Below are 21,296 nucleotides of genomic sequence, written 5' to 3'. Positions count from 1 at the left end.
CTTTCATATGGCAAAGGAGACTAATGAGTAATGTTGCGAAGAATAAATAAGGGCTTAGTGACTCAGGAGGTGCAAGAGAGGGATGACCCCAAGAGTTCAAGTCCAAGCCTGTACCCACTCGGCACACATTTGAGAAGCCACGGGAGTCGGGGGCCTCCCAGGGCAGGAGGGCAGAGGAGGCAGCTGAGAGTCTTTTGGAAGCAGTGACTGGCAATGACTTCTTTAGTTCTGCTTCCCGTGTGGGAGTGACCACAGGCAGCATCCAGGCCTAACTGTGCCCTCTCTTGCAGACCCCATGATGGAGCTGACGGGCACCGACCCCTCCGAGCTTGACAGCCAGCAGGAGATCGAGGACTTCGAGGAGAACGCCTACGCCTACGCCGGTGTGGACAGCAGCGCCGAGGCCAGCGTCCTCACCGAACAGGCCATGAAAGAGATGGCCTACTACAACGTGCTATAGCACAGGCCAGGCCACCCAGGACGGGGCAAGGAGGGCGTGGGGCGTGGGGGGAGACCCATGTGCTGCAGGCTGTACCTCCTGCAGCTGAAAAACAAGCTACTGCCCCACTGTCCTGAGCCCTCCCTCCCACTCAGTCGTTTGCACCACTAGGGACTTGTAGACCAAATGGAGACTGTACTACTGGCCTCAGCTGTGAACCAGGCACAGGCCCCAGGCATCCTAGGGAAGGAAGGGTAACACGGGAGGCCCAGGTCTGGGTCTCCTTGGCCTGCTGCTGTGGGAGAAATGCAGATGGGGGCCGTCTGGGGACAGGTCACAAGGGCATAGGTTCTCTAGTCTCTCCAAGCCCAGCAGAGCTGGGGCGGCCCGTGTGGGCAGGGCCATCCTGATGGCTCCTCGGGGCTCCTGTCACTGGAGGGAGATCTCTTGAGCCATGTCTTGTTTCTCCTCTGGACCCTCTCCTGCCTCTAGGGATGTTTGAGCTCCTGTGCTGGTCAGCCTTGCCCCCCACCCTTACCCCCCACCGGCCCCTGGGCTGCGAAAAGCCCAGGCCCAGAGCCCATTCCCCCACCCTGTCCATGGACAGCCAGGCAGGGCCCTCTGCCTTCTACCTCCTGGTGCCTCCCGCTCTCTCCTCCAGCCAGGTGTGCATGCGGCCTGGTCCTGGCCTTAGGAAAGCGGGGTGTAGCCCAACCCCCAGCTACCGTCCTCTCCAGCCGACCCCCAGAAGCCTCGCATCTTACAGCCCTGTTTGGAAGTGGGCGTCCCTAAAGTGGATTTCAGCAAACTGTTATCCAGTTCTGTCTCGAAGTGGGGCACCACCCCAGGGTCCCCCGACAAAGCCAGGACATGCCTTGCGTCAGACACACACTAACAAAGACAGATGGAGGCCCCTTGAGTGGGGGGACCAGTGATGGGGTCGTTGGGGACCAAGAGGGGCTGTCCTTAAGGAGGCCAAGGAGGGCCTATGTAGGGGTGGGGGCCTGGAGTTTTCCTCTTATTTAAGGTCTAATAAGTATCCATTTTGAGGATGGGGACAGCCAAGAGTCAGCAGGGTCCCAGGAAGAGCAACATATTTAAAAAGGAAAATGAAGACCATAGAGGGAAAAAAAAAGGTTTTTTGAGCAAAGGGGGGTATTTTGAAGGTAATTTATTTTTCTCCTTTCCAACTCTGTGTCACCTATTATCTTTTCTGATGGAGATCATTTTCTTTTTGCCAGCGGAAGCTTTCTCGTGTGCTGTGCGTGCTTTGTGCCTCCCCAACCAAGAGCAGCGTGGCCTGCCCTGGCGGGACTCGGGCTCGGAAGGCACTGTCGGTCTGGCCCTGGGGCTTCAGCTGCTGGCAGGAAGCCTCCGGAGGCCAATGCGAGAGGCAGGAGGAGGCAGAGCCCGGCAGGCCGTCCACCCTCTCCCAGCTCCTCCGGCTAGTGACTTGCTCTGCACCACCCAGAGCAGCGGCCCGGGCTGCCGCCCCTGCTCAGCCCACGGTTCGCTCCCTCGCCAGCCCGCTCTCATCTCCTCGGTCCCCGCGCCAGCTCCTGCCCCGGAACTGAAGACTGCAGGCCCAGGGCGGTGAAAGAGCACATTCAGGAATGCTGGGGCACCCAGACGCCCACCCACTCGCCCCCTGCGGCCTCCGTGGAGGGGAGCAGGCAAGGCCATTCCCAGAGGCACAGGAGGTGAAGCCACCAGCTTCAGCCCAGAAACCAGGAAGCGGGGAGCGGCTGAGGAGGGAGGTGCCCCCAAGGCCGTATCCTTAGTGAAGGACCAAGCCAGGCCTCAGGGTGGCTGAGATCAGGACGGAGGGGAGGACAAGGTAGCCTTGGGATCAGGCAGCCAGGTGCCCCTTCCTTCTCTGCTAGAGTTCATGCTAAGCAGCAAATAAGAGGGCTGGGGCTCACGGGAGCCTCGCCCCGACTGTGGCTCTCCAGACCCCGAGGCCCCCCAGCCTCCCAGGTGCCCGCCATGATGACCCTCAGGTGGCAGTGACCCCGTCACTGTAGAAGACATTTTCTCCTGCTGAGCAGAAGCATCATCCCCGCAAACTACCTCTTCCCACAACTTCTTTCTCCCCTGGTACCAAAAAGAACCCTGTACCTCCTCTTCTTCCTCTTCCCTGCCAGTGCAGTGGCCTTGGTCTTGGAAACCCATGAGAGACGGTCTGGCCCCCAGGGTGGGGCTCTCCTCTCTGCCCCCAGCCCCGCCATCAGCACCAGCCCTCTGCAAGGTTCAATACTTGAACGACCCCCATGCCCTGTGCCTTGGACCTGGGCAAGGCTGAGAGAAGGAAGCAGCACAACTCACAATTGGAGCTGGGTGGGCGGCGGTCTTGGCAAGGCTCCGGTCCCCACCCCCACCCCACCCCAACCTTTTCAAAAGAGGCGTGCAGCCTCTCGGGTGACTTGGAAACTCCTGGACAAATCCCATTCTAACTTATTTTGACGTGTATACAAACCAACTGTTTAGAAATTCCACTTGTGCAAAGCCCTACTGTGTTTTTATGTTCCTGTTTAAAAGAGAAGTTTACTTAGCAATAATTATAAATAAATGAATATTCTTTAGTGAGGTGACTGCGAGTGCTTCTTTCCACGGTTCTTGGGGACCCGGTCCTCACCCCTCCCTCAGAAGGAGCTCCCTACAAGGCTTCCCTCTCTGGGGGCCCAGAGGAGCCCCAGCCCATCCTTTGCACTAGAATGGCCACCTGCAGAGCTCCAAGCCCGTGAGAAAGGGGCGCAGGTCAAGGCCCCAGAATTCCCACCACTCGAAGAGAAAAAGCCGCTTCCCCACCAACAGGCCACCAGGACAGAAGCCAGCTCCCGATGCCAGACCGGGCTTCAGAGGCTGTGCCTTCTGGGGAGCTGCCAGCCCTTCGTTACTGATGGGGAAGAGGCCGGAAACCTTGAGCTTCCCCCCAGGAGTTGGGCCAGCCAGAGTCATCACGCCAGCTTTTCCTCCTAGAGCGCCGGGAGTCCAGTGATTACTGAGGAAGAGTGGTCTTAGCGCAGAAGGCGGCTGTCAGTGGAGGTGGGCAGCTGAAGCCCATCTCAAAGCTACCAAGGCTCCCAGCTATTGGGTTTCAGAATACATGAGAGCCCACCCAAATGTGGGAAATGGACTTTGGGTTGCCAAGTATTTATTTTCTCAAGTCAAGATGACACAACTCGGGAATTCCCTGGCTGTCCAATGGTTAGGACTCTGCGCTTTCACTGCAGATCCTGGTCAGGGAACTGAGACCCAGCAAGCCATGCGGCCAAAAAAAAGATACAACTCTTCCCTAGGACATTTTAACACCAAAAGTAGAACATAATCCCCGAATAAAGGATAGCCCTTTAAGTTGGATCTGTTTAGCTTTATAGCAACTTCATAAACTTACTTTTCCAAGTTTTGCCACAGAATGGTGAAGAAGAACCCAAGTCTGGGACTCACTAGCCTGGACCACATGGGGGCCCCACTCACAGGCCCAGGCCCAAGTCCCAGGCAGCCGTGGGGAAGAGAACTGAGGCGGCCACTGTGTGGGACCTGTTTCGAGGACTGAGAAACAGGCAAATAAAGAGGTCTGGGCACGTTTAGAAAGTTAAAACTATCAAAGGAAAAAAAATATATATATAACCGTACTCTATCGGAAGTGACAATCTCAAAATGGAAAAGAGGATACAGAAGCCAGGTCGTGCTAGGAAATTCCAGGGAACCCACAGGCCTTCTGCCTGGTCCCCTCCCCCCGGTGGCCCCCTGACTGGACAGAGGCCTGCTGTGACCCAAGGCACCCCGGGCAGCCCCCGGGGGAATCCGCCAGCCCTTTGAGGGCTTCTGCCTCTAGGCCCCAGCTGCCTCCTTCCCCTCAGGGACGAACACAGCAGACTGTTTTGTGAAGAGCTTTTTAGTAGCTAAATACGGCACCATGTGTTCGGAGGGCAATATAAATTACAGTATGCAAAACATACCACTGGCTGAGGTAAAACACACCGTTCCTGCCTCATGTCACCATGAGGGGAAACACACAGATACTTTTAAAAACATCTTGCTTATAAAAAAGAGTGTCCCCGAGAAAGGCCTCCAAAGAGGGGGTGTGAGGCTCACCCTCCGCTGCGGGGGCGTGTCGGGGTTGGGGGGGACCTGCGGCCACCCGCTCGGCCCCAGCCCGGCCGCCACGGCAGCCAGCAGCGCTCCCACCCGCTACTGCTGGCCCAGAGCTTTGTCCAGGTTGCTCTTGATGGTGTCCAGGAAGTCCGAGGTGTTCAGGAAGTGCTCGTTCAGCTTCACACTGCCAAGAGAGCACCTGCACGTGAGGGCCGCTCCAGCCGGGCCCTCCCAGGGCAGAGCCTGAGCTCAGGCATCCGGACGGCAGCCCCCTCGTGCGGTCACGGGGAGGTTTACAGGCCAGAGGCACCTGGAGCCAACGGTCAAGAGGCCACAGCAAACTCGGCAGGAACCCAGTAAGGCCTGTCTTTGCTTTTCCAGGTGAGTGGGCAACTAGGTACAAGCTCTCTGGGGAGAAGCTGGGAGATGGGTGCAGCAGGGGATGGAAACATTCTGAGCAGCTAGCCTCAGGGATGGGGACCCACTCGCTGCGCCTGGTGTGCGTAGGCTGGCCCGAGCCATCCCCCAGGGCCATGGACCTGTCCTGCCCCCAGCAGCTAAGTTAACTCAGGAGGAGGCCTCTAAGAAGGACCCTGGGCTTCTTTCCACCTGACCCCGAGGTCCCAGAAGGCCAGCCCTGCCCTCTACCCCAGGCCACCCACTTGCTGAGGCCATGGATGCAGCCCGCCAGGTCCTTGGTCATGGCTCCACTCTCCACTGTCTCGACGCACACCTTCTCCAGGGTCTGGGCAAACCTGCAGGGGACAGGGCAGAGTGAGACCCCAGCTGTGCGGAGCCAGGGCCCATAACCTGCCCAGATCCGGCTCAGGCGCTCCTTCTGCACTCACCTGATCAGGTCCTGGTTTCCGTCCAACTTCCCCCGGTGCTCCAGGCCACGCGTCCAGGCAAAGATGCTGGCAATAGGGTTGGTGCTGGTAGGCCGGCCCTGGGGGAAGGGGTCACAGGGGGATGAAGAGCCAATCAGCCAATAAGAGGGCCACCTGGACACAGCTGCCCACCTCTAGACTGACAGGACCAGGCCCGTGCTCCCAGCCCTCAGGGCCAGTGGGCTCGGGCCCCGGGGGCAGATCGTCATGAGGCCACGGTCCTCGCACTCACCTTCTGGTGCTCCCGATAGTGGCGCGTGACCGTCCCATGAGCAGCCTCAGCCTCAATGGTCTTCCCATCCGGGCAGATCAGCACGGACGTCATCAGGCCAAGGGAGCCAAAGCCTGGAAAGTAGGAAGACATCCTCTCGGTGCCGGCACCTTTCCTCAGGCCACTGGGGTTGAGCCCACCTGCCCTCCAGCTGTTGCAGCTGCTTCCTTGCTATGTCTCCACCCACCCCCACCTATAACTGGGAGAACAGAGACTGTTTCAGGCTTGTCTACTCTTGTCCTGGGTCTCCAGGGCCCAGTACAGGGCAGAGGGGCACTCAGAGGTGGCTGTCATCAGCCTGTTAGCATAATTCTGCATCCCCTACCTCCAGGTGCCCCAGAGTCCATGGTCCCCCCAGGGCATAAGATCCCCCAAAATTCTGCCCACCCACCCTGGCTGGTGACCAGGAGGCTCATTCAAGCGGAAAGAATAAAGCCTGCAGCCAGTTGTTTCACAGTGATCACTTTATCTGCTCTTTCAGGCCACTTTAAAGCTTTGTGATTTATTTCCAAGTTTTCCCAAATCCAGATGTCAACCTTTTCTGTGGCCAAGGTCTCCTAGTTTTCAAAAGCACCCCCACAGCACCAAAATAAGAATTCTGAATGCCCAAGAAAGAAAAAGTGGGCAACTTCTAGAGGAAAATTATTTGTGTAAGAATTTTTACTGTTGGGGCAGAGGAAGGGGGAATCCCTTCTCCATTTGCACCTGGGACCTTCACACTCACCAATCTTCATACACTTAAGGGTACCTTTCACGCCTTTCTCTTGTCTGCTAGGGCTTTTCATGCTCCCATCCTAGATGGGAATTGTGCTAGTGAGAGGATCACACCAAACTTTTCAAAATAAAGTCAAAGGTTTTTATAAAGCACTGAGACCCTCTGCCTTTTCATCACAACCTGGCGTGGGCTTCACTTTTCTCCTTATCAGGAGCTAGACCTCGCCCCCTCTCACAGAGCCTGGTTTCTCTTCCACTCGCTATGGATACATGTTGCCTCCTCCCACTCTTTCCTGCTCTCATTCCCAATACAATTGGGCTATTTCTTGCTGTTCTTCCCTAACGGCTTCACGCAGGCTTTCTGCTGCAACCCAACTTGTGTTTCAGGATGCTCTGGGGCCTGGGGGTTTGCATCATCCCCAATATTCTCCTACATCCAAAAGGTTTACTGTGCAAAACAAATTCTCTGTAATTTAAAGAGCATCCGGTTGTGCTTACTCCCCTTTTTCTACTAGAGCCAAACCTAGTCCAAACCTGGAGCCAAGCAGAGTCACTTGGCCCTTTCATGGACAGGAACAACCTCAGGGCTAACACATCTAGCCCTTTAGCACCTGAACTCCTACGTCCTCCTTCCTCTGGAACGGCAGCCCTAGTACCCCAGTCCAAAGCTAACTTAGGATCCTTCCTCACTCAGACACCAGGGAGCCCCTGGCCCCTGCTGTCCACAGGAGACCCTGAAATGAGCAGGCAAGCCCCAGCCCTGCTGCTCCGCTAGAGAAGTGTTCTCCCCAAAGGAGAAAATTCCCCCAGCTAGGGAAAATCAACAGTCCATCCCCGCAGGGAGCAGGTGCTGCCAGCGTACCCTGGGCCAGGATGTCTGATTGCACGTCTCCGTCGTAGTTCTTGCAGGCCCACACAAAGCCGCCCGAAGACTTGAGGACCTGAGCCACCATGTCGTCAATGAGGCGGTGCTCGTACCAGATCTTATTCTTGTCGAACTCGGTCCTGTAGTGCCTGGGAGCAAAAGGGCCTGTTGTGGGGAGAGGGCGGGAGGCTGACAGGTTGGGGATCCCTCCCTGAGCCTCAGAGCTGAGACAGATGCACTGGGACAGCCATCTCCCTGGGTGGGTAAGGGCGGCTGAGGGGACAGGGAAGAAGGGCCATGGCGTCCCTGAGAAGTATTAAAGGGAGGGGCCATTACTTCTCAAAGATCTCCTGGAAGATGTCCTTGAAGCGCCCGTCATAGGCTTTCAGAATGGTGTTCTTGGTGCTCATGTAGAGTGGCCACTTCTTCTGGATAGCATACTGGAAGCAGCTGTGCGCAAAACCCGAGATGGACTGCAGGGAGAGAGAGGTCCCTGGTGTGGTCCCCCAGGGCGGGCCCAGGCCCTGGGAACAGCATCCCTTCCCTCCACAGGACCCTCGCAGGCAGCCGGGGTTAACCCAGCCTCCCTGGAGTGAGCATCTATTGTTTCTACTGGCCCAGCATCCCCCTCCCAATTTCTGGGACGAAGTAGCCCCACCAACTGCTTTGGAAAGCTACCACCCTCCCCACTTCTTAGACTATATGGCTGGGGTGGGGCTAATGCCCTCAGCCCACCTGCCTGTCTCTAGACTTGATAGTGTGTCCTGGGCTTATCCAATCAGAGCCCTTCCTCCCCTGGGCCTCCATGATTGGCTCAGAGATGGCCATGTGACCCAGGCCTGTACTTTTGCTGGAATCATGAGCAAAAAGGCTCTTTCCCGGGACCTCCCTGGTGGTCCAGTGGTTAAGACTCTGCACTTCCACTGCAGGGGGCACGGGTTCGATCCCCGGACCGGGAACTAATATCCTGAATGCCACAGTGCAGCCAAAAAAAAAAAAAAAAAAAGGCGGGGCTCTTTTCTGATAGGGTAGCCAGGCTGGCAGCGATAAGCCTGGAGCTACTGGTGGCCATTTCTTCACAGCCTGAAAGTGAGCCCAACCACAGAGGAAAGGAAAGCCAAGAGATGGGGGTAGGGAGGGGAAGAAGTGCTTACCCAGTTTGCTGTAAGCCAAGAGCTGAAAACCAATATGCCCCCAAGGACGCACCCGAGAGGGAGTGCAGGAATGGTGGGGAGCACGAGCACCTGGCTGGGCGGGAGTGGGACAGCCCTCCACACCGGGCCCACCGCAGGGCCCTCGGACACACCTAGGATGCATTTGCTCTCAGGCCTCAGACCTTCAGGCCACCGATGCAGGAATAGTCAGAACCACCAACCCGATGTGGCTGGAGATGGAGAGACAGGTGTGGGGGGAGGGAGCTGGGGAGCCGCTGCTCACCTCATCCGTGTTGTACATGCCCATGCCCACGCCACCGGCGGGGAAGCTGTACACCTCCCACTCCTTAGCTCCGCTGCCGTCCTTTGGGGTGAAGACGATCTTGAATGTGCCGGCCCGGTCAGCCACAAAGTCTGTGGCCTTGTACTGCAGAGGTGAGAGGGTGGCTCAGGCCAAGTGCTCCAGATGCAGGACCCAGGCCCTTGGAGCCCCACTCCCACCGTGGCTGACCTGGTCGCCGTGGGCGTGCCTGCCAATGGTGATGGGCTTGGTCCAGCCAGGGACGAGGCGTGGGATGTTTCTGCAGATGATGGGCTCCCGGAAGACAGTCCCCCCGAGGATGTTCCGGATGGTTCCATTGGGACTCTTCCACATCTTCTTCAGCTTGAACTCTATGAGGACAAAGATGAAGTGGCCCCACTGCAGCCCCCACCTTCCAACCAGAATTTGAACCCCAAGCAAGAACACAGATGGGGGTCCTAAAAATCATCTGGGGGGAAGCAGCAGCAGAGTCTAGAGTGTGCACGTGGGCTCCCGAATCAGATTTCCTGTCTTCAAGGTCCAGCTGTGGCACCACCTCTGACTGTCAGCCTTAGGCAAGTGGCTGAACTTAAGCCATAAAATGAAATTGCTGATAAAACACCTGGCCTTTTGGGTTGTTGTGAGGATTAAATGCATGCACATGCATTTAAAGTACCTAGAACAGTGGCTGGCACATGGTAAGGGCTCTGTCAGTTATTTTATATATATACATATATATATATATATATATACACACACACATATATATATATATATATATACACACACGCATATATGTATATACATATACATATATATACTTTTTTTTTTTGGCTGCACCGGGTCTTAGTTGTGGCACGCAGGATCTTCGTTGCCGCATGCAGGATCTTCAGTTGCAGCATGCAGGAGGATCTTTAGTTGCGGCATGCATGTGGGATCTAGTTCCCTGACCAGGGATTGAACCTGGGCCCCCTGCATTGGGAGCATGGAGTCTTAGCCACTGGACCACCAGGGAAGTCCCCTCTGTCAGTTATTATTATTCCCACATCACACTTGGACGTAGCTGTCTGATGAACCTGGCAGTGTATGGCCTCACTCCAGATGCTCTGGTTCTAGCCCCAGCACTGCCACTCACCACTGGGTTCAGCCTAAATTACTAAGACTGTGACCCTCTACTTCCTTGTCCATAAAGTGGGGATGTATGAATCCCAGGGTTCAGGAGAAATCAAAGAAAACCAGCTGAAAGAGCTTAGCACTAAAATGATTCCATACCCTGAGGTCGGGAACAACCTGCCTGACAGGAGGAGGCCTGCAGAGTTTGGAGATGTCTTGAAGGTTTCCTTAAGGCCCCTCATACTGCAGGAAGTGGGGAGACAGAACTCGGCAAGTTCTGAAACCACACTTTCTTGAATTTCCCAAACCCGGATCCTTTACCCACACACTGGTGCCATTTCATGGAACCCTCGAGAGCAGCCCCCAGAACCGAGGACCAGCGGCCTGTCCAAGCCTGGTGGGGCACCTGAGATCGCTCCACGGCCACAGAGGCAAAGGGCAGACCTGCAGTGCCAAGACAGTGGCGGGACACGAGGGACGTTCCGAGCCTCTGAAGGACACAGGCCTGACACCCAGCACTACCCTGGACAGAGGGGGCCCCAGAGTCTCTCTGTAAACCTGCCTGCAAAGCAGTCCAGGAGGCCAGGGGGGCAGGCTGCCCAAAGAGGCTGTCCTCACTGTGACAGTGTCAGCATCAGCTCTGTGACCAGTGACACCCACACTGGCCAGAGCCACACGGCACAGCAGAAACACCACCAGCCTGGGAGCAGGGGACACAGACCCTGGCCCCAGCTTTGCCACCCCCAACTGTGGAACCTAGGCCAGCCCTCAACCTCCCCTCCCCAGCCTCCTCCACAGGAACCTTGGAGGCTCCGCTGTGTGCTGGGCATTCGCAGGGAGACCAGGGTCACGTCCCAGCCCGCACTGTCCCAGCCGCCCGCCCCCGCGCCCCTCGCACCTTCCACACGGGCCTCGTCAGGGGTGATGGTGGCACACTTGACAGCCACGCTGTACTTCTGGGTGGCCAGCGCGGAGTCGATGGTGACCTGATCATTGGTCTGGTCACGGTTTGGGAGCCCCAGGTCAAAATACTTGAGCTGGACGTCCACATGGGGCAGGATGAGCTAGAGACAGATGGCCGGGGCCTGGCATCAGCCCAGATGACTGTGACTCGGGGGCATGTGGGGACGGTGGCAGGGGACACCCCGTCAGGGCAGGGAAGAGGAAAGGCCCGCGGTGGGCTGGCCAAAGCTGGCAAGAGGCCGGGGCTCTGGAGAGAGGCCGGCAGACCAGGCTGCAGCCCCTCGGAGGGCTCATCCCCTAGCGTGGACCACACCCCCCCTGTGGTGGCCCATCAGTTCAGCCAAACCCCAACTCCAAGTGCATCTAGGGTTCTCTATACAGCGGGTTCCCTCTTCTTCCCCACTCAGAAGTGGTGATTCTCAACCTTCTTCTTGGGGACAGGCACATGGACAATGTGCTCTCCCAGGCAGACCCAGCCCACAGCGACTTTGGAGAAGCCAAGCAGCCACCCTGGGAACCGTCTGCCATGGTGGCTCAAACGTATCACTGTCCTCCAACAGACCCCACGCCACGACTCGCGATGACATCCTTGAACCGCTAAGGAAAGGTTAATGATGTGGTCCCCCCGCACTGCGGCCCTGTTCTTCTCTCACTCCCTCAAGGGTGCACATAGGAATGTATATAAACTATACTCCAATAAAAAATAAATTAAAAAAAGGAAAAGAAGAAATTCCCAAAGGATAGTCAATTCATGCTGAAACACGAGTTTGAAAAAAACAAAACAAATGAAAAAAACAAAAAAACGACATGATACAGGGTCAGGCTTGAATCTGCACACAGTTTTGAAAACATGCTGGCTTTGGCACGAGCACGTGACACAGATGGCTGAGGACAGTCCCCTGCCTGACGTCATAAGAGCCATGAGTGATCTGGACATGACAGAAGGGTGGACGGAAGGGGAAAATCAGGACTGCTCCTGCCCACCAGGGTGACGGGTGAACCCTGGGGACCCGAAGTGGGGACTGAACACTGAGCCCGGCCGGCCATGTGGAAGGCCACCCACTTCGGGAGGGAACTACCTTCTCCTTGATGAACTGCCAGATAATACGGGTCATCTCATCGCCGTCCATCTCCACCACTGGCTTCGCCACCTTGATCCTCTTGTCGGCATCTAGGACCAGACACACATAGTACATCACAACCCTGGGGAGGCTGGTGGGGGAGCCCCTCTCCTCTCCGGCCAGACCCACCCTTCACCATGGAGGGAGGAGTGTCAGCCAGGGCCCAGCTGCCCAGCATTCACTCCCCCTCCTGCAGGAGCAGCTCCGGGACCGCCCGGGGGAGCTGGATCCCCCGCTGAGTCTGGCCAGCTGGGACTAGCCAGATGCCAGCCTGGCCAGTCAGATCCTTTCTCCTGGAACCTGACAGCAGAGGAGATCAACACAGAGAATGAGAGCCAGCTGGGGTCACCTTGTCAAGCAGCAAGCCGGGCAGAGGTTGCCTTCGGCTGCTGCCACCCAGTTCCCCAGGGTAGCCTGGAATCCCCTCTTGTCCAATCCCTGCAATTCCATGAGCTACCCCGTGTCCTTCCAAAAACTTCCTCTAACTGTTGCTTGCAACCTGAGAGCCTGACTAACATGAAGTGAGCAGGGAAACTGTATAGATCACCTCCCATGGGCCTGAGGGTGTACCACACCCTTCACATTTAATCCTCTGAACCACTCCCAAGGGGAGTACAGTAAGTCCCCTACATACGAACCTTCAAGTTGTGAACTTTCAAAGATGTGAACGTGCGTTCGCATGTCCAATCATGTAAGTTAGCTCATGTGTCTGGTGTACATTATCACATGCTCGCATCCTCTACAAGTGGGTGTGCTTTTGTGTACTTTACTGTACAATACTGTATAGAGTGCAGTAGTACAGTATCTTTATTTCAAGCCCAGGATGTGAATCAGTGAAACTGCCGCTTGCCCTCTGTCTCCTATTGCTGCCGATCCTTCAGCTCTACCATCTCCCACCTCCTCTCCCTCCTCCAGTCAGTAACTTCTTGCCTGTTCACTCGATGCCAGCCCCTGGATGCCAGCTGTTGTACTGTACTACCGTACTTTCCAAGGTACTGCACTGCACTGCAAGATTAAAAATGTTTTATTTTTTGTGTGTTTGTTTGTTTTTTATGTATTATTTGTGTGAAAAGTATTATAAACCTATTACATTACAGTGCTATAGAGCCAATTTTGTTAGTTGCGTACCTAGGCTAACTTTGTTGGACTTATGAAAAATCGGACTTAGGAACATGCTCTCTGAACGGAACTCATTCATATGTAAGGGACTTACTGTATCATTATCTCCACTTTAAATGTGAGGAAATTAAGGCTCAGAGAGGTTGTCAGCTCACTGCCAAAGCTCACACAGCTTGAAAACAGCAGATCCAGGAAGATCCACACCTTCCTTGATGGGCACCTGGGAATGGAATGCAGAAGCCCTGATCCACGCAGGCTCAGGTCCGCCAGTCCTGCCAGAGATGCATCAAAGGACTGGACGAGTGACTGATCCAGGCCCAGGGAGATGGTGGAGGAGGAAACAGGAGCTGGTGGAGGCTCTTCAAGGAAAGTCTGACTCATGAGAAAAACCAACAGTCTGGGAAGTGAATTCCAAACAAAACTCAAGAAAATCGTCCACGGGACTTCCCTGGAGGTCCAGTGGTTATGACTCCGTGCTTCCAATGCAGGGGGCACATGTTCGATCCCCAGTCGGGGAACTAAGATCCCACATGCCGTGGGGCACAGCCCCCCAAAAAAGAAAGAAAATGGCCCATCCAATTTAATCAGTGCAGGCTGCCGTGGGGGAGGCTTATTGACCCTTAACCTGTGGCAGGGGCACCCAAGCACCAGCACGTGCCTCTGGCCACAGCCTTGGAAGAAACAGCAGCTGAAGAGCACGGCAACAAGATCTATGTGAAACCTACAACCCTGCCTCAGTCACCCCAGGAAGTGTCACCTTCTGCTGAACCCCAAATGAAAGCAGGGCCCTGTCCCCAAATGGGCCCTGCTCAGCCCTTACTTAGGGCCCATTTAGTCTTATGTTACACACAATCCTTACAGATGTAAATATGGGTCTTTCATCTCACCGAAGATTAGACACAGCAAATCAGAAGAGGGGACAGGATGAAAACCCCAGGTGACATCTGCTAGGCTGACAGCAAGGGACAGAAGCCTGTGAAAAGCAGGCCTAGAAAAATGAAGAAGCATGGCTACCTAGGCTCATGAAAACAAAAGGGACCAAAGCCCAAAAGACCCCAAACACGTCACTGTCCTACGAAACACACCACTGCCATGACTCATGATGACATCCCAATCCGCTAAGAAAAAGGTGAATTATGTGCAGCAGAATAACTCACTTTCCAGAGATGTGCAAACAGATTTTTTTTTTCTTAATCTAAAAGGGAAGAAAAATGAGACCCAGGAAGCATGGCTTGTGTCAGGGTCAGGATAGGCCTCACCTGTGTCCCAGGGCCCTGGCTCAAGTGCAGCCTCTGGACGCCCTTGTGGGCCATATGTAGAGAAGCAGAAAGCAAACACAGACTCAAAATATTTCATTCCCCAGAAAACATGGTGGACACGGCTGACACCGCTTCAGCTCCTCCCAAGATGCAGTGGGGACTTTGGACCCAAGCTACTAAATTCCTTCAGCATTTCTGGTCTAAAGCTTGAGTGGAAAGGGCTTTAGGACCTGCATAAAGTCTGTTGGGCTGTTGCGAGCTAGCTTAGTTTTTAGGAGCATCTTCTATGAGTTAATGTGATGCGAGCCAATCAATTTTTTTTTTTTTTAATGTACCGAGCCTACGGTAATCAAGTTCCCTAAGTAGAGACCCATTTGGGGCCAGTCCTAAAGGGTTCAGCCTCAGCCTGGGCTCTGCTCAAGCTTTGGGCTTCAGGCACAGCAGCTGGTGTCTTTGGACACCACACTCCTCGATGGGGGAGCTCAATATCAGGATCACAGCAGGCAGCCTTCCCAGCTGTGTATGCAGGTGTCAAACCCTCAGAGACCACAGGGCCCACTTATTTACAAACAGGTGCTAAAGGTAAGCACCCCTTCCTGAAACACCTAAACACAACAATGCCTGTCCTCAAAGAGTGAGTATGGAAGGGAAAACCTATCAGTAATGGAGAGAGCAAGCAGCGCTGTTATCAAAGTCAGGTGTGCAGCCTCCCTCAAAGCAACTTCCCAGAGGAGCTGAGGACTGGGGGCAGTGATGTGAGTCATAGCAGCAGAGGCTCATTTTGTTTGGCCCAGGTCGTAGGGGTTTTCTTTAATGTTGATTGGTGACCAAGGCTTAAAAATCAGGCAATTTTAATAACAACAAAAAAACAAATAACCTGATTAATAAACGGGCAAAGGACTTGAATAGATATTTCTCCAAAAATGGTCAATACGCTCATAAAAAGATGTTCAATGTCACTAATCATTAGGCAAATGCAAATCAAAACTGCAATGAGATACCACTTCACACCCATTAGGATAGCTACTATCAAAAAAACCCAAAAAACAAAAGACCAAAAAACATAAAGTAACAAATGTTGGTGAGGATGTAAAGAAACTGGAACCCTTGTGCATTGCTGGTGAGAATGTAAAATGGTGCAGCCACTATGGAAAACAGTATGACGGTTCCTCAAAAAAATTAAAAAATAGGGCTTCCTTGGTAGCGCAGTGGTTGAGAGTCTGCCTGCCGATGCAGGGGACATGGGTTCGTGCCCCGATCCAGGAAGATCCCACATGCCGCGGGGCGGCTGGGCCCGTGAGTCATGGCCGCTGAGCCTGCGCGTCCGGAGCCTGTGCTCCGCAACAGGAGAGGCCACAACAGTGAGAGGCCCGCGTATCGCAAAAAAAAAAAAATATATATATATATATATTTATTTGTATACCCATGTTCATAACAATTATTCACAATAGCCAAGAGGTGGAAGCAACCCAAGTGTCCACCAACAGATGAATGGATAAACAAAATGTGATATGAACCTTCAAGAGGAGAATAGGACTCTGGGAACTAACCCAGGAAGTTTAAGAAAAACTTTTCTCCAAAAAGTTAAACTATGTTCATGATTCCAAGTTTTTTTCCAAAACTGGGCTGCCCACCACTTCAACATGGATGTACTTGCTTTGAAACTAAAAAAGGAAGTGCTTCCATGTTTTAGTGATGGATCTGGACCTACCTCAATAGCTTTTGCCGCTTGTTCTTTTGCTTCAAACTCCACAAAGACAAATTCTCTTTGGATCACCAGTAGACTTATAATGTGGTATACTTATATAAACAACATCACCACCTTTCCCAAATACTTTGTTTGTTTGTTTGTTTTTTGGAGCAGAAGATCTTTTAATTAAAAAAGCTTCTCTGTTATTTTTAATTACATGCATTATTACTTTTGGTAATTACAATGCAGTTAAACAGCAACAGAGGCTTATTTAACCCATTCAGTCAAACTGTGGACCTCATAAGCTGTAACACCTAAAACAATTCTCTATCAGCATATGATAAAAACTTAGGGTGCTTGCTCCTATGGACACTTTATGTATTACCCAAATACTTTTTCAATCCAGCTGTGATTAACATTTTTGGGAAATAACTCATGATAAATTAGAAACAGTATTAAATATGTAAGGATTTAATAACTATATCACCTAAGCTTTTCACAATTCCTACACCTTACTCAGAAGGTCAATAGATTTTAACTTGAATATTTTTTTTAATGTGCTATATACAGACAATGGGATCTTATTCAGCCTTAAAAAGGAAGGAATGCTGACACACTCTACAACATGGAAGAACCGTGAGGGAATTCTGCTAAGTGAAACAAACCAGTCACAAAAAACCAAATACTGTCTGATTCCACTTATATGAGGTACCTAGAGTGGTCAAAATTATAGAAACAGAAAGAAGAATGGTGGTTTCCAGGGGCTGGGGGGGAGAGGATGAAGGGTAGTTGTTTAATGGGTACAGAGTTTCAGTTCTGCAAGATGAAAAAGCTGCGGAGATCGTTGAACAACAATGTGAATGTATTTTACACTGCTGAACCGCACACATAAAAATGATTAAGATGGAAATTTTTGTTATGCATTTTTTACCACAATAAAAAATAAGAAATTAAAAAAGTCTTTAATGTTTAATTTAAACCAGTCGCCCCACCAAAAGAAAAAAAACACCGAGAAGATTTTACATAAAAATCCAGTCCCTCTTGAAGAATGAGTCGCTTCGTCCCACTGAGCCCACGCTCACTCCTGGCAAGGATGAAGGATGGGCTGGTAGGAGGACAGCCTCTCCCTCCATTCCAGGCCTGCCACGTGCCCTCCAGAGTGCCCCAAGGCATTGGGTTTGAGACCATGTCTGTTGTTCAGCCACTATGGTGGAGACATCCACACCGTCTGCCCCTCTCTGGGAGACAAGAGGTGACAGGTTACCTGAAATTCAAAGAACAGTGGCTGGGCCTCCCTGAAGGCCTACTAGGGACAGCCGCCATGATCTCTTCAGATGACAGGCTGCACAAACACTGTCCTCTTGGCCAGGGTGTGGGATGGAATTACATCAGTCACAAGAGGCCCATTAGGCCAACTCCTAGCACCGAACACCAAGTAAGGATTTCAAAACCCATCCCCAGGGACTTCCCTGGTGATGCAGTGGATAAGACTCCACGCTCCCAATGCAGGGGGCCCAGGTTTGATCCCTGGTCAGGGAACTAGATCCCACATGCATGCTGTGACTAAGAGTTTGCATGCCACAACTAAGGAGCCTGCATGCCGCAACTAAGGAGCCCTGGAACCGCAACTAAGGAGCCCGCCTGCCACAATTAAGACCCGACACCACCAAATATATAAACATTAAAAAACAAAAACAACAAAACCATCCCGGTTTCAGTATCTACTTGCTGCTCAAGTAAGTAGACCTAGCCTCCAGGCTAGAGGTTCCTCCCAAGACAGCCACCCCTCCACCTCCCTGTCTACTTAACTGAACTGCTTTCATCACATTCCTACCCATGCTGCTGTCAGCAGAAGAGAGGCTGCTCAGCCAGCATGGCCCAGAAGAATGTAGGGGGAAGCCCCCAATTCCAGAGGGCTCAAGAAGGCAGGGCAGCAGTTCTGGAAGAGACTCTAGTATTTTCTTTGGTGTCATCCTTCACTCCTCCCTTTCTCTCACACCCACATCAAAACCACCAAAAAAACTCTACTGGCTCTTCCGTCAAAATTCATCCAGAATCCACCCACCCCAGTACCGCCACCACGGTCAAAGCCACCATGCTCTCTTGCCAGATTCTGACTAAGGCCTCCTACCAGGTCCCTGAAGCCAGAATACTCCTGTTAAAATGTAAATCAGGTCACAACACTCCTCTCAAAACCCTGCAAGGCCGCCTCTTTCACTCAGAGAAGGCCAAAATCCTCAAAAACGGCCTACAAGCCCCCCATGACCTCCACTGTCTGACCTCATGTCCCATCACTCGCCTTCTGCACTCTGAGCCAGCCTTACTTTCTGCTTCTCCAACAAGCAAAGGTGCCCTCCTGCATCGTGACCTTGGCACCTGCAGTCCTCTCTTCCCCTGAACACTAAATGGCCTGCTTCCCTCACTCCCTCAGTACTGCATTCAGTGGGGTCTTTTCTGGCAGCCCTACCCAAACTTTCACCCACACCTTCCTTGTTTATTTGTTCTCCTTAGTTCTTGTCTACTGTCCGTCTCCACATTAGAATTTAAGTTCCATAGGGCAGAAGATTTTGTCTCTTATTCCCAACTCTGTCCCCAGAGTGTCCCTGGCACAGTGCTTGGCACATAGTAGAAGCACAATATTTGTTGAATCCATGAATGAATGTCAAGTTATGGTCAATTCAATCTGTGCTAAGGACTGCTCTGCCATAACCTCCTCTTTGGATGAAAAGTACTCCTTCCCCTCCCCCATCCTGGGATGCATTACCACACAGAGGCCAGTGAGTCCTCACCACAAAACTGCACCAGGAGTAGCTCACAGTTTATCATGTGTTAATATTTGCAATCCGCTGGCATTTTAAACATGGTTTACAGAAGTGTAAACTCCAGGGCAGGCCACAGAGGCTGGCTTCCAGTAATCAGACAGCAGTGTCCAGCACCCCATCCTGGAATCAGTGAAAGAGGCCTCAGCCTCACACAAAGGATCTGGAGGCAGGCCCCAAGCCTTTCTAGAGGCTTTTCCTCAAAACCTACTGGGCCTAAACACGACTACCCAAAAATAGCTCTGATGGGATAGCTGTGGTCTTATCTGATGTGGATGAAACAAGGCTCAGTGGAGAACACACAACCCTACTGGTGGGTCTGCAAAACTGAACAATCATTAAATAATTTCCTCTGGAATCTAAGAGTGCAGGCAAATCACCAAGATCTGAAAAGTTAAGGGACAGGGTGAGGAAATGAAGAAGTTCCCAGACTAGGAGTTGAGCCAAGGAAGGATAGATAATTCTCCCACTGAGCAGTGTCCCTCACTTCCCCAAACTAACTTAATCAGAACCACCACCAGCAGTCGCTGGAGGCCTATAAGTTGCAAAACTAGAAGGAGACACATGTGGGAATTACCTGGCAGCAAAAACACAAAAGTATTTTAGCCAAAGCATATTCTTTCCTTGTCATCAAGGGGAATGCCAAGTATTCTGTCTCCAGCAGTGTTGCCAAGTAACAAGCTAGCAGAGGTCACAATTGTACAGTCTCATGTCCAACCAAGTTCTCCTCGTTAATAACCAACCCCACTTGGGGGCTTCTGGAAGGACCTGAAACTGACTGCTCTTTTCATGTGTTATCAAAATTCAGGCCTCAAAGGGGCTTTTCTTGTTTGTGTGGGGTTTTTTGTTTCTTTTTTTACCATCAGTGCAGAAAAAAAAAGGGGAGAATTGGAAAATGTATCTAACTTCCACCATCTTTTGCTGAACGTGGTGCCACATGGGAAACTTTTTTGGGACCTGGGGACACTTAGAACCTCGAGTTGCAGGGCCGACTCCTTAGAGATAAATCTCATGAGTAGAAAAACAGAAATGCCCCTTTCTCCTTGAAAGGGGAGGTGGGGTGCTGGGGCTCTTCTCAGCTCTGGTCAGCTGCTCCCACACTAGGTTAAAGATTACCTACTCTAGCAGTAAGACCAGCTTGCCTGGGCCCCATCCCCTCCTCCTCACTCCAGGGAGCTGCTGGCCAGGTCAGGATAAGAGTTTCCGTGGCAACAGGCATTCGACAGAGCTAAGGGACCTACATCGTTCCCTGTCTCTTGTAGCTGGCGATGGAGAGCCAGGGGGCCGACCAATGCCAGACCTGGCAGCCTGCCTTGGTAGTGGAAGTTCAGGCTAACTCTTGCTTATTATGCCCTGCTTATTAAGACTATTGTCTTCTCTCCTAAGCAGGAAACTAAGGGTATCACAGAAGCTGTGACGAACAATTCGGGAAAGTGACATTTTGGCGCGGCTGCCGGGTCTCCCCAGTCGGGTGAGCGCGTCAGGGCCAAGGAGCAGCTCAGGAGCGGGCTGGCGAGAAGAGACAGGTCAAGCCAAGGAGAGGCCCCAGGATGGAGCTTCAAGTGGGTCGACAAGGAGAATGGGGGCGTCCAAAGCGAAAATAAAAAGGAGACTCCTCCAACTCTCGCGTAAAAGGCTCCAAAAATAGCTGACGAGGGCCTGACAGCGAGGAGGGATCACTGCGCGCCCGGGTGAGAAGGCAGGGGAAGTGGATACCTCCTCCTTCCCCTCCTTTGTCTGAGCAGGGACCGCGCCGGGACCCTACCTCACTCGCGTGGAGCGGGCCAGGCGCTCCAGTACCCACTCGGTTGCTTTGTCTCCCTCCAGGGTCGCAGGACGGGCAGAATACGCTCCGAGCCCGGGATACCCCCCGCACCCCCTGCAGGAAAATCTGGGGGCGCAGGGCAGCAGGGCCGGCATCGCCCGGGCCACCAGTTGCCACCTTCCTTCAAGTCCTCCCCCCGCCCCCCGCGACTGGCACGGCCTGGAAGGTGGGGCAGGGGAGCACGTCCCCGTCCGCCGGCTCTTTGTGTGCAATACCCCGCCGTCCCCGGCTCGCGAGCGTCCTGGGTCGCGCTCGCTGGTCCCCGCCCGGAAGGACGCCGCGTCGCGGTGCCAGGCGCGCACCCCGCCCGGACCCTCCTCGTGGCACTCACAGTGGCGCCGCGGCTGCTCTTGCAAGTTGGGGGCTGTTAAGGCTGCCGGCGCCCAGGCCGGCCCGGAACCGGAGGCTCTACAGAGCAAGCGTACAACCCGCAGGTAACCAGCCATCCCGAGCGGGTGAGGGGTCGTACTGGCTGGCGAGCGAGCGAACGAACCGGGGCAGGCGAAATCCTAGCGCCGGCCACTGCTCCCAGCTGCCTGGCGGCGGGCTACCTAGGCCTGCCAAGCGCGGGCTGAGCGGTCAGGGCCGGGGCGGGACTGCCGGGGCCCGCCACCCTATTGGGCCTCGCCGGGAGGAGGCGGGGCCGGCAGGGGCCGGA

The 21,296-nt window shown here is 53.4% G+C and overlaps 2 protein-coding genes across 6 annotated transcripts in view; one reads left to right on the top strand and one right to left on the bottom strand.

Moving 5' to 3' along the window:
* Positions 1-3,030, top strand: part of ZNF710 (zinc finger protein 710) — a 63,841-nt gene extending 60,811 nt beyond the window's left edge. For 4 of the 5 annotated variants that reach the window (XM_060158604.1, XM_060158589.1, XM_060158598.1 and 1 more), the window contains 2 exons: positions 291-383; positions 1,681-3,030. In XM_060158604.1, the coding sequence (XP_060014587.1) occupies positions 291-383; positions 1,681-2,036 (449 nt within the window). In that variant the 3' untranslated portion in view covers positions 2,037-3,030. Of the gene's footprint in view, positions 1-290; positions 1,066-1,680 lie in introns of those variants that run through there. The other variant, XM_060158624.1, reaches the window with a different exon arrangement.
* A 1,291-nt stretch (positions 3,031-4,321) lies between these two features.
* IDH2 (isocitrate dehydrogenase (NADP(+)) 2) lies at positions 4,322-21,210 on the bottom strand. The gene is made up of 11 exons (XM_060158636.1): positions 20,970-21,210; positions 11,885-11,976; positions 10,741-10,906; positions 8,940-9,100; positions 8,712-8,855; positions 7,611-7,747; positions 7,272-7,423; positions 5,657-5,769; positions 5,386-5,483; positions 5,200-5,292; positions 4,322-4,721 (listed from the first exon to the last, which is right to left on the bottom strand). The coding sequence occupies exons 1-11, from the start codon at positions 21,082-21,084 to the stop codon at positions 4,634-4,636; spliced, it is 1,359 nt and encodes a 452-aa protein (XP_060014619.1). The 5' UTR covers positions 21,085-21,210; the 3' UTR covers positions 4,322-4,633.
* Between the last annotated feature and the right edge of the window lie 86 nt (positions 21,211-21,296).

The sequence above is a fragment of the Lagenorhynchus albirostris genome, chromosome 1, assembly GCF_949774975.1.
Source record: "Lagenorhynchus albirostris chromosome 1, mLagAlb1.1, whole genome shotgun sequence".
Taxonomy (NCBI): Eukaryota; Metazoa; Chordata; class Mammalia; order Artiodactyla; family Delphinidae; genus Lagenorhynchus; species Lagenorhynchus albirostris.
The sequence above is the reverse complement of the archived record's forward strand: the minus strand, read 5'-3'. Positions and strand labels throughout refer to the sequence as shown.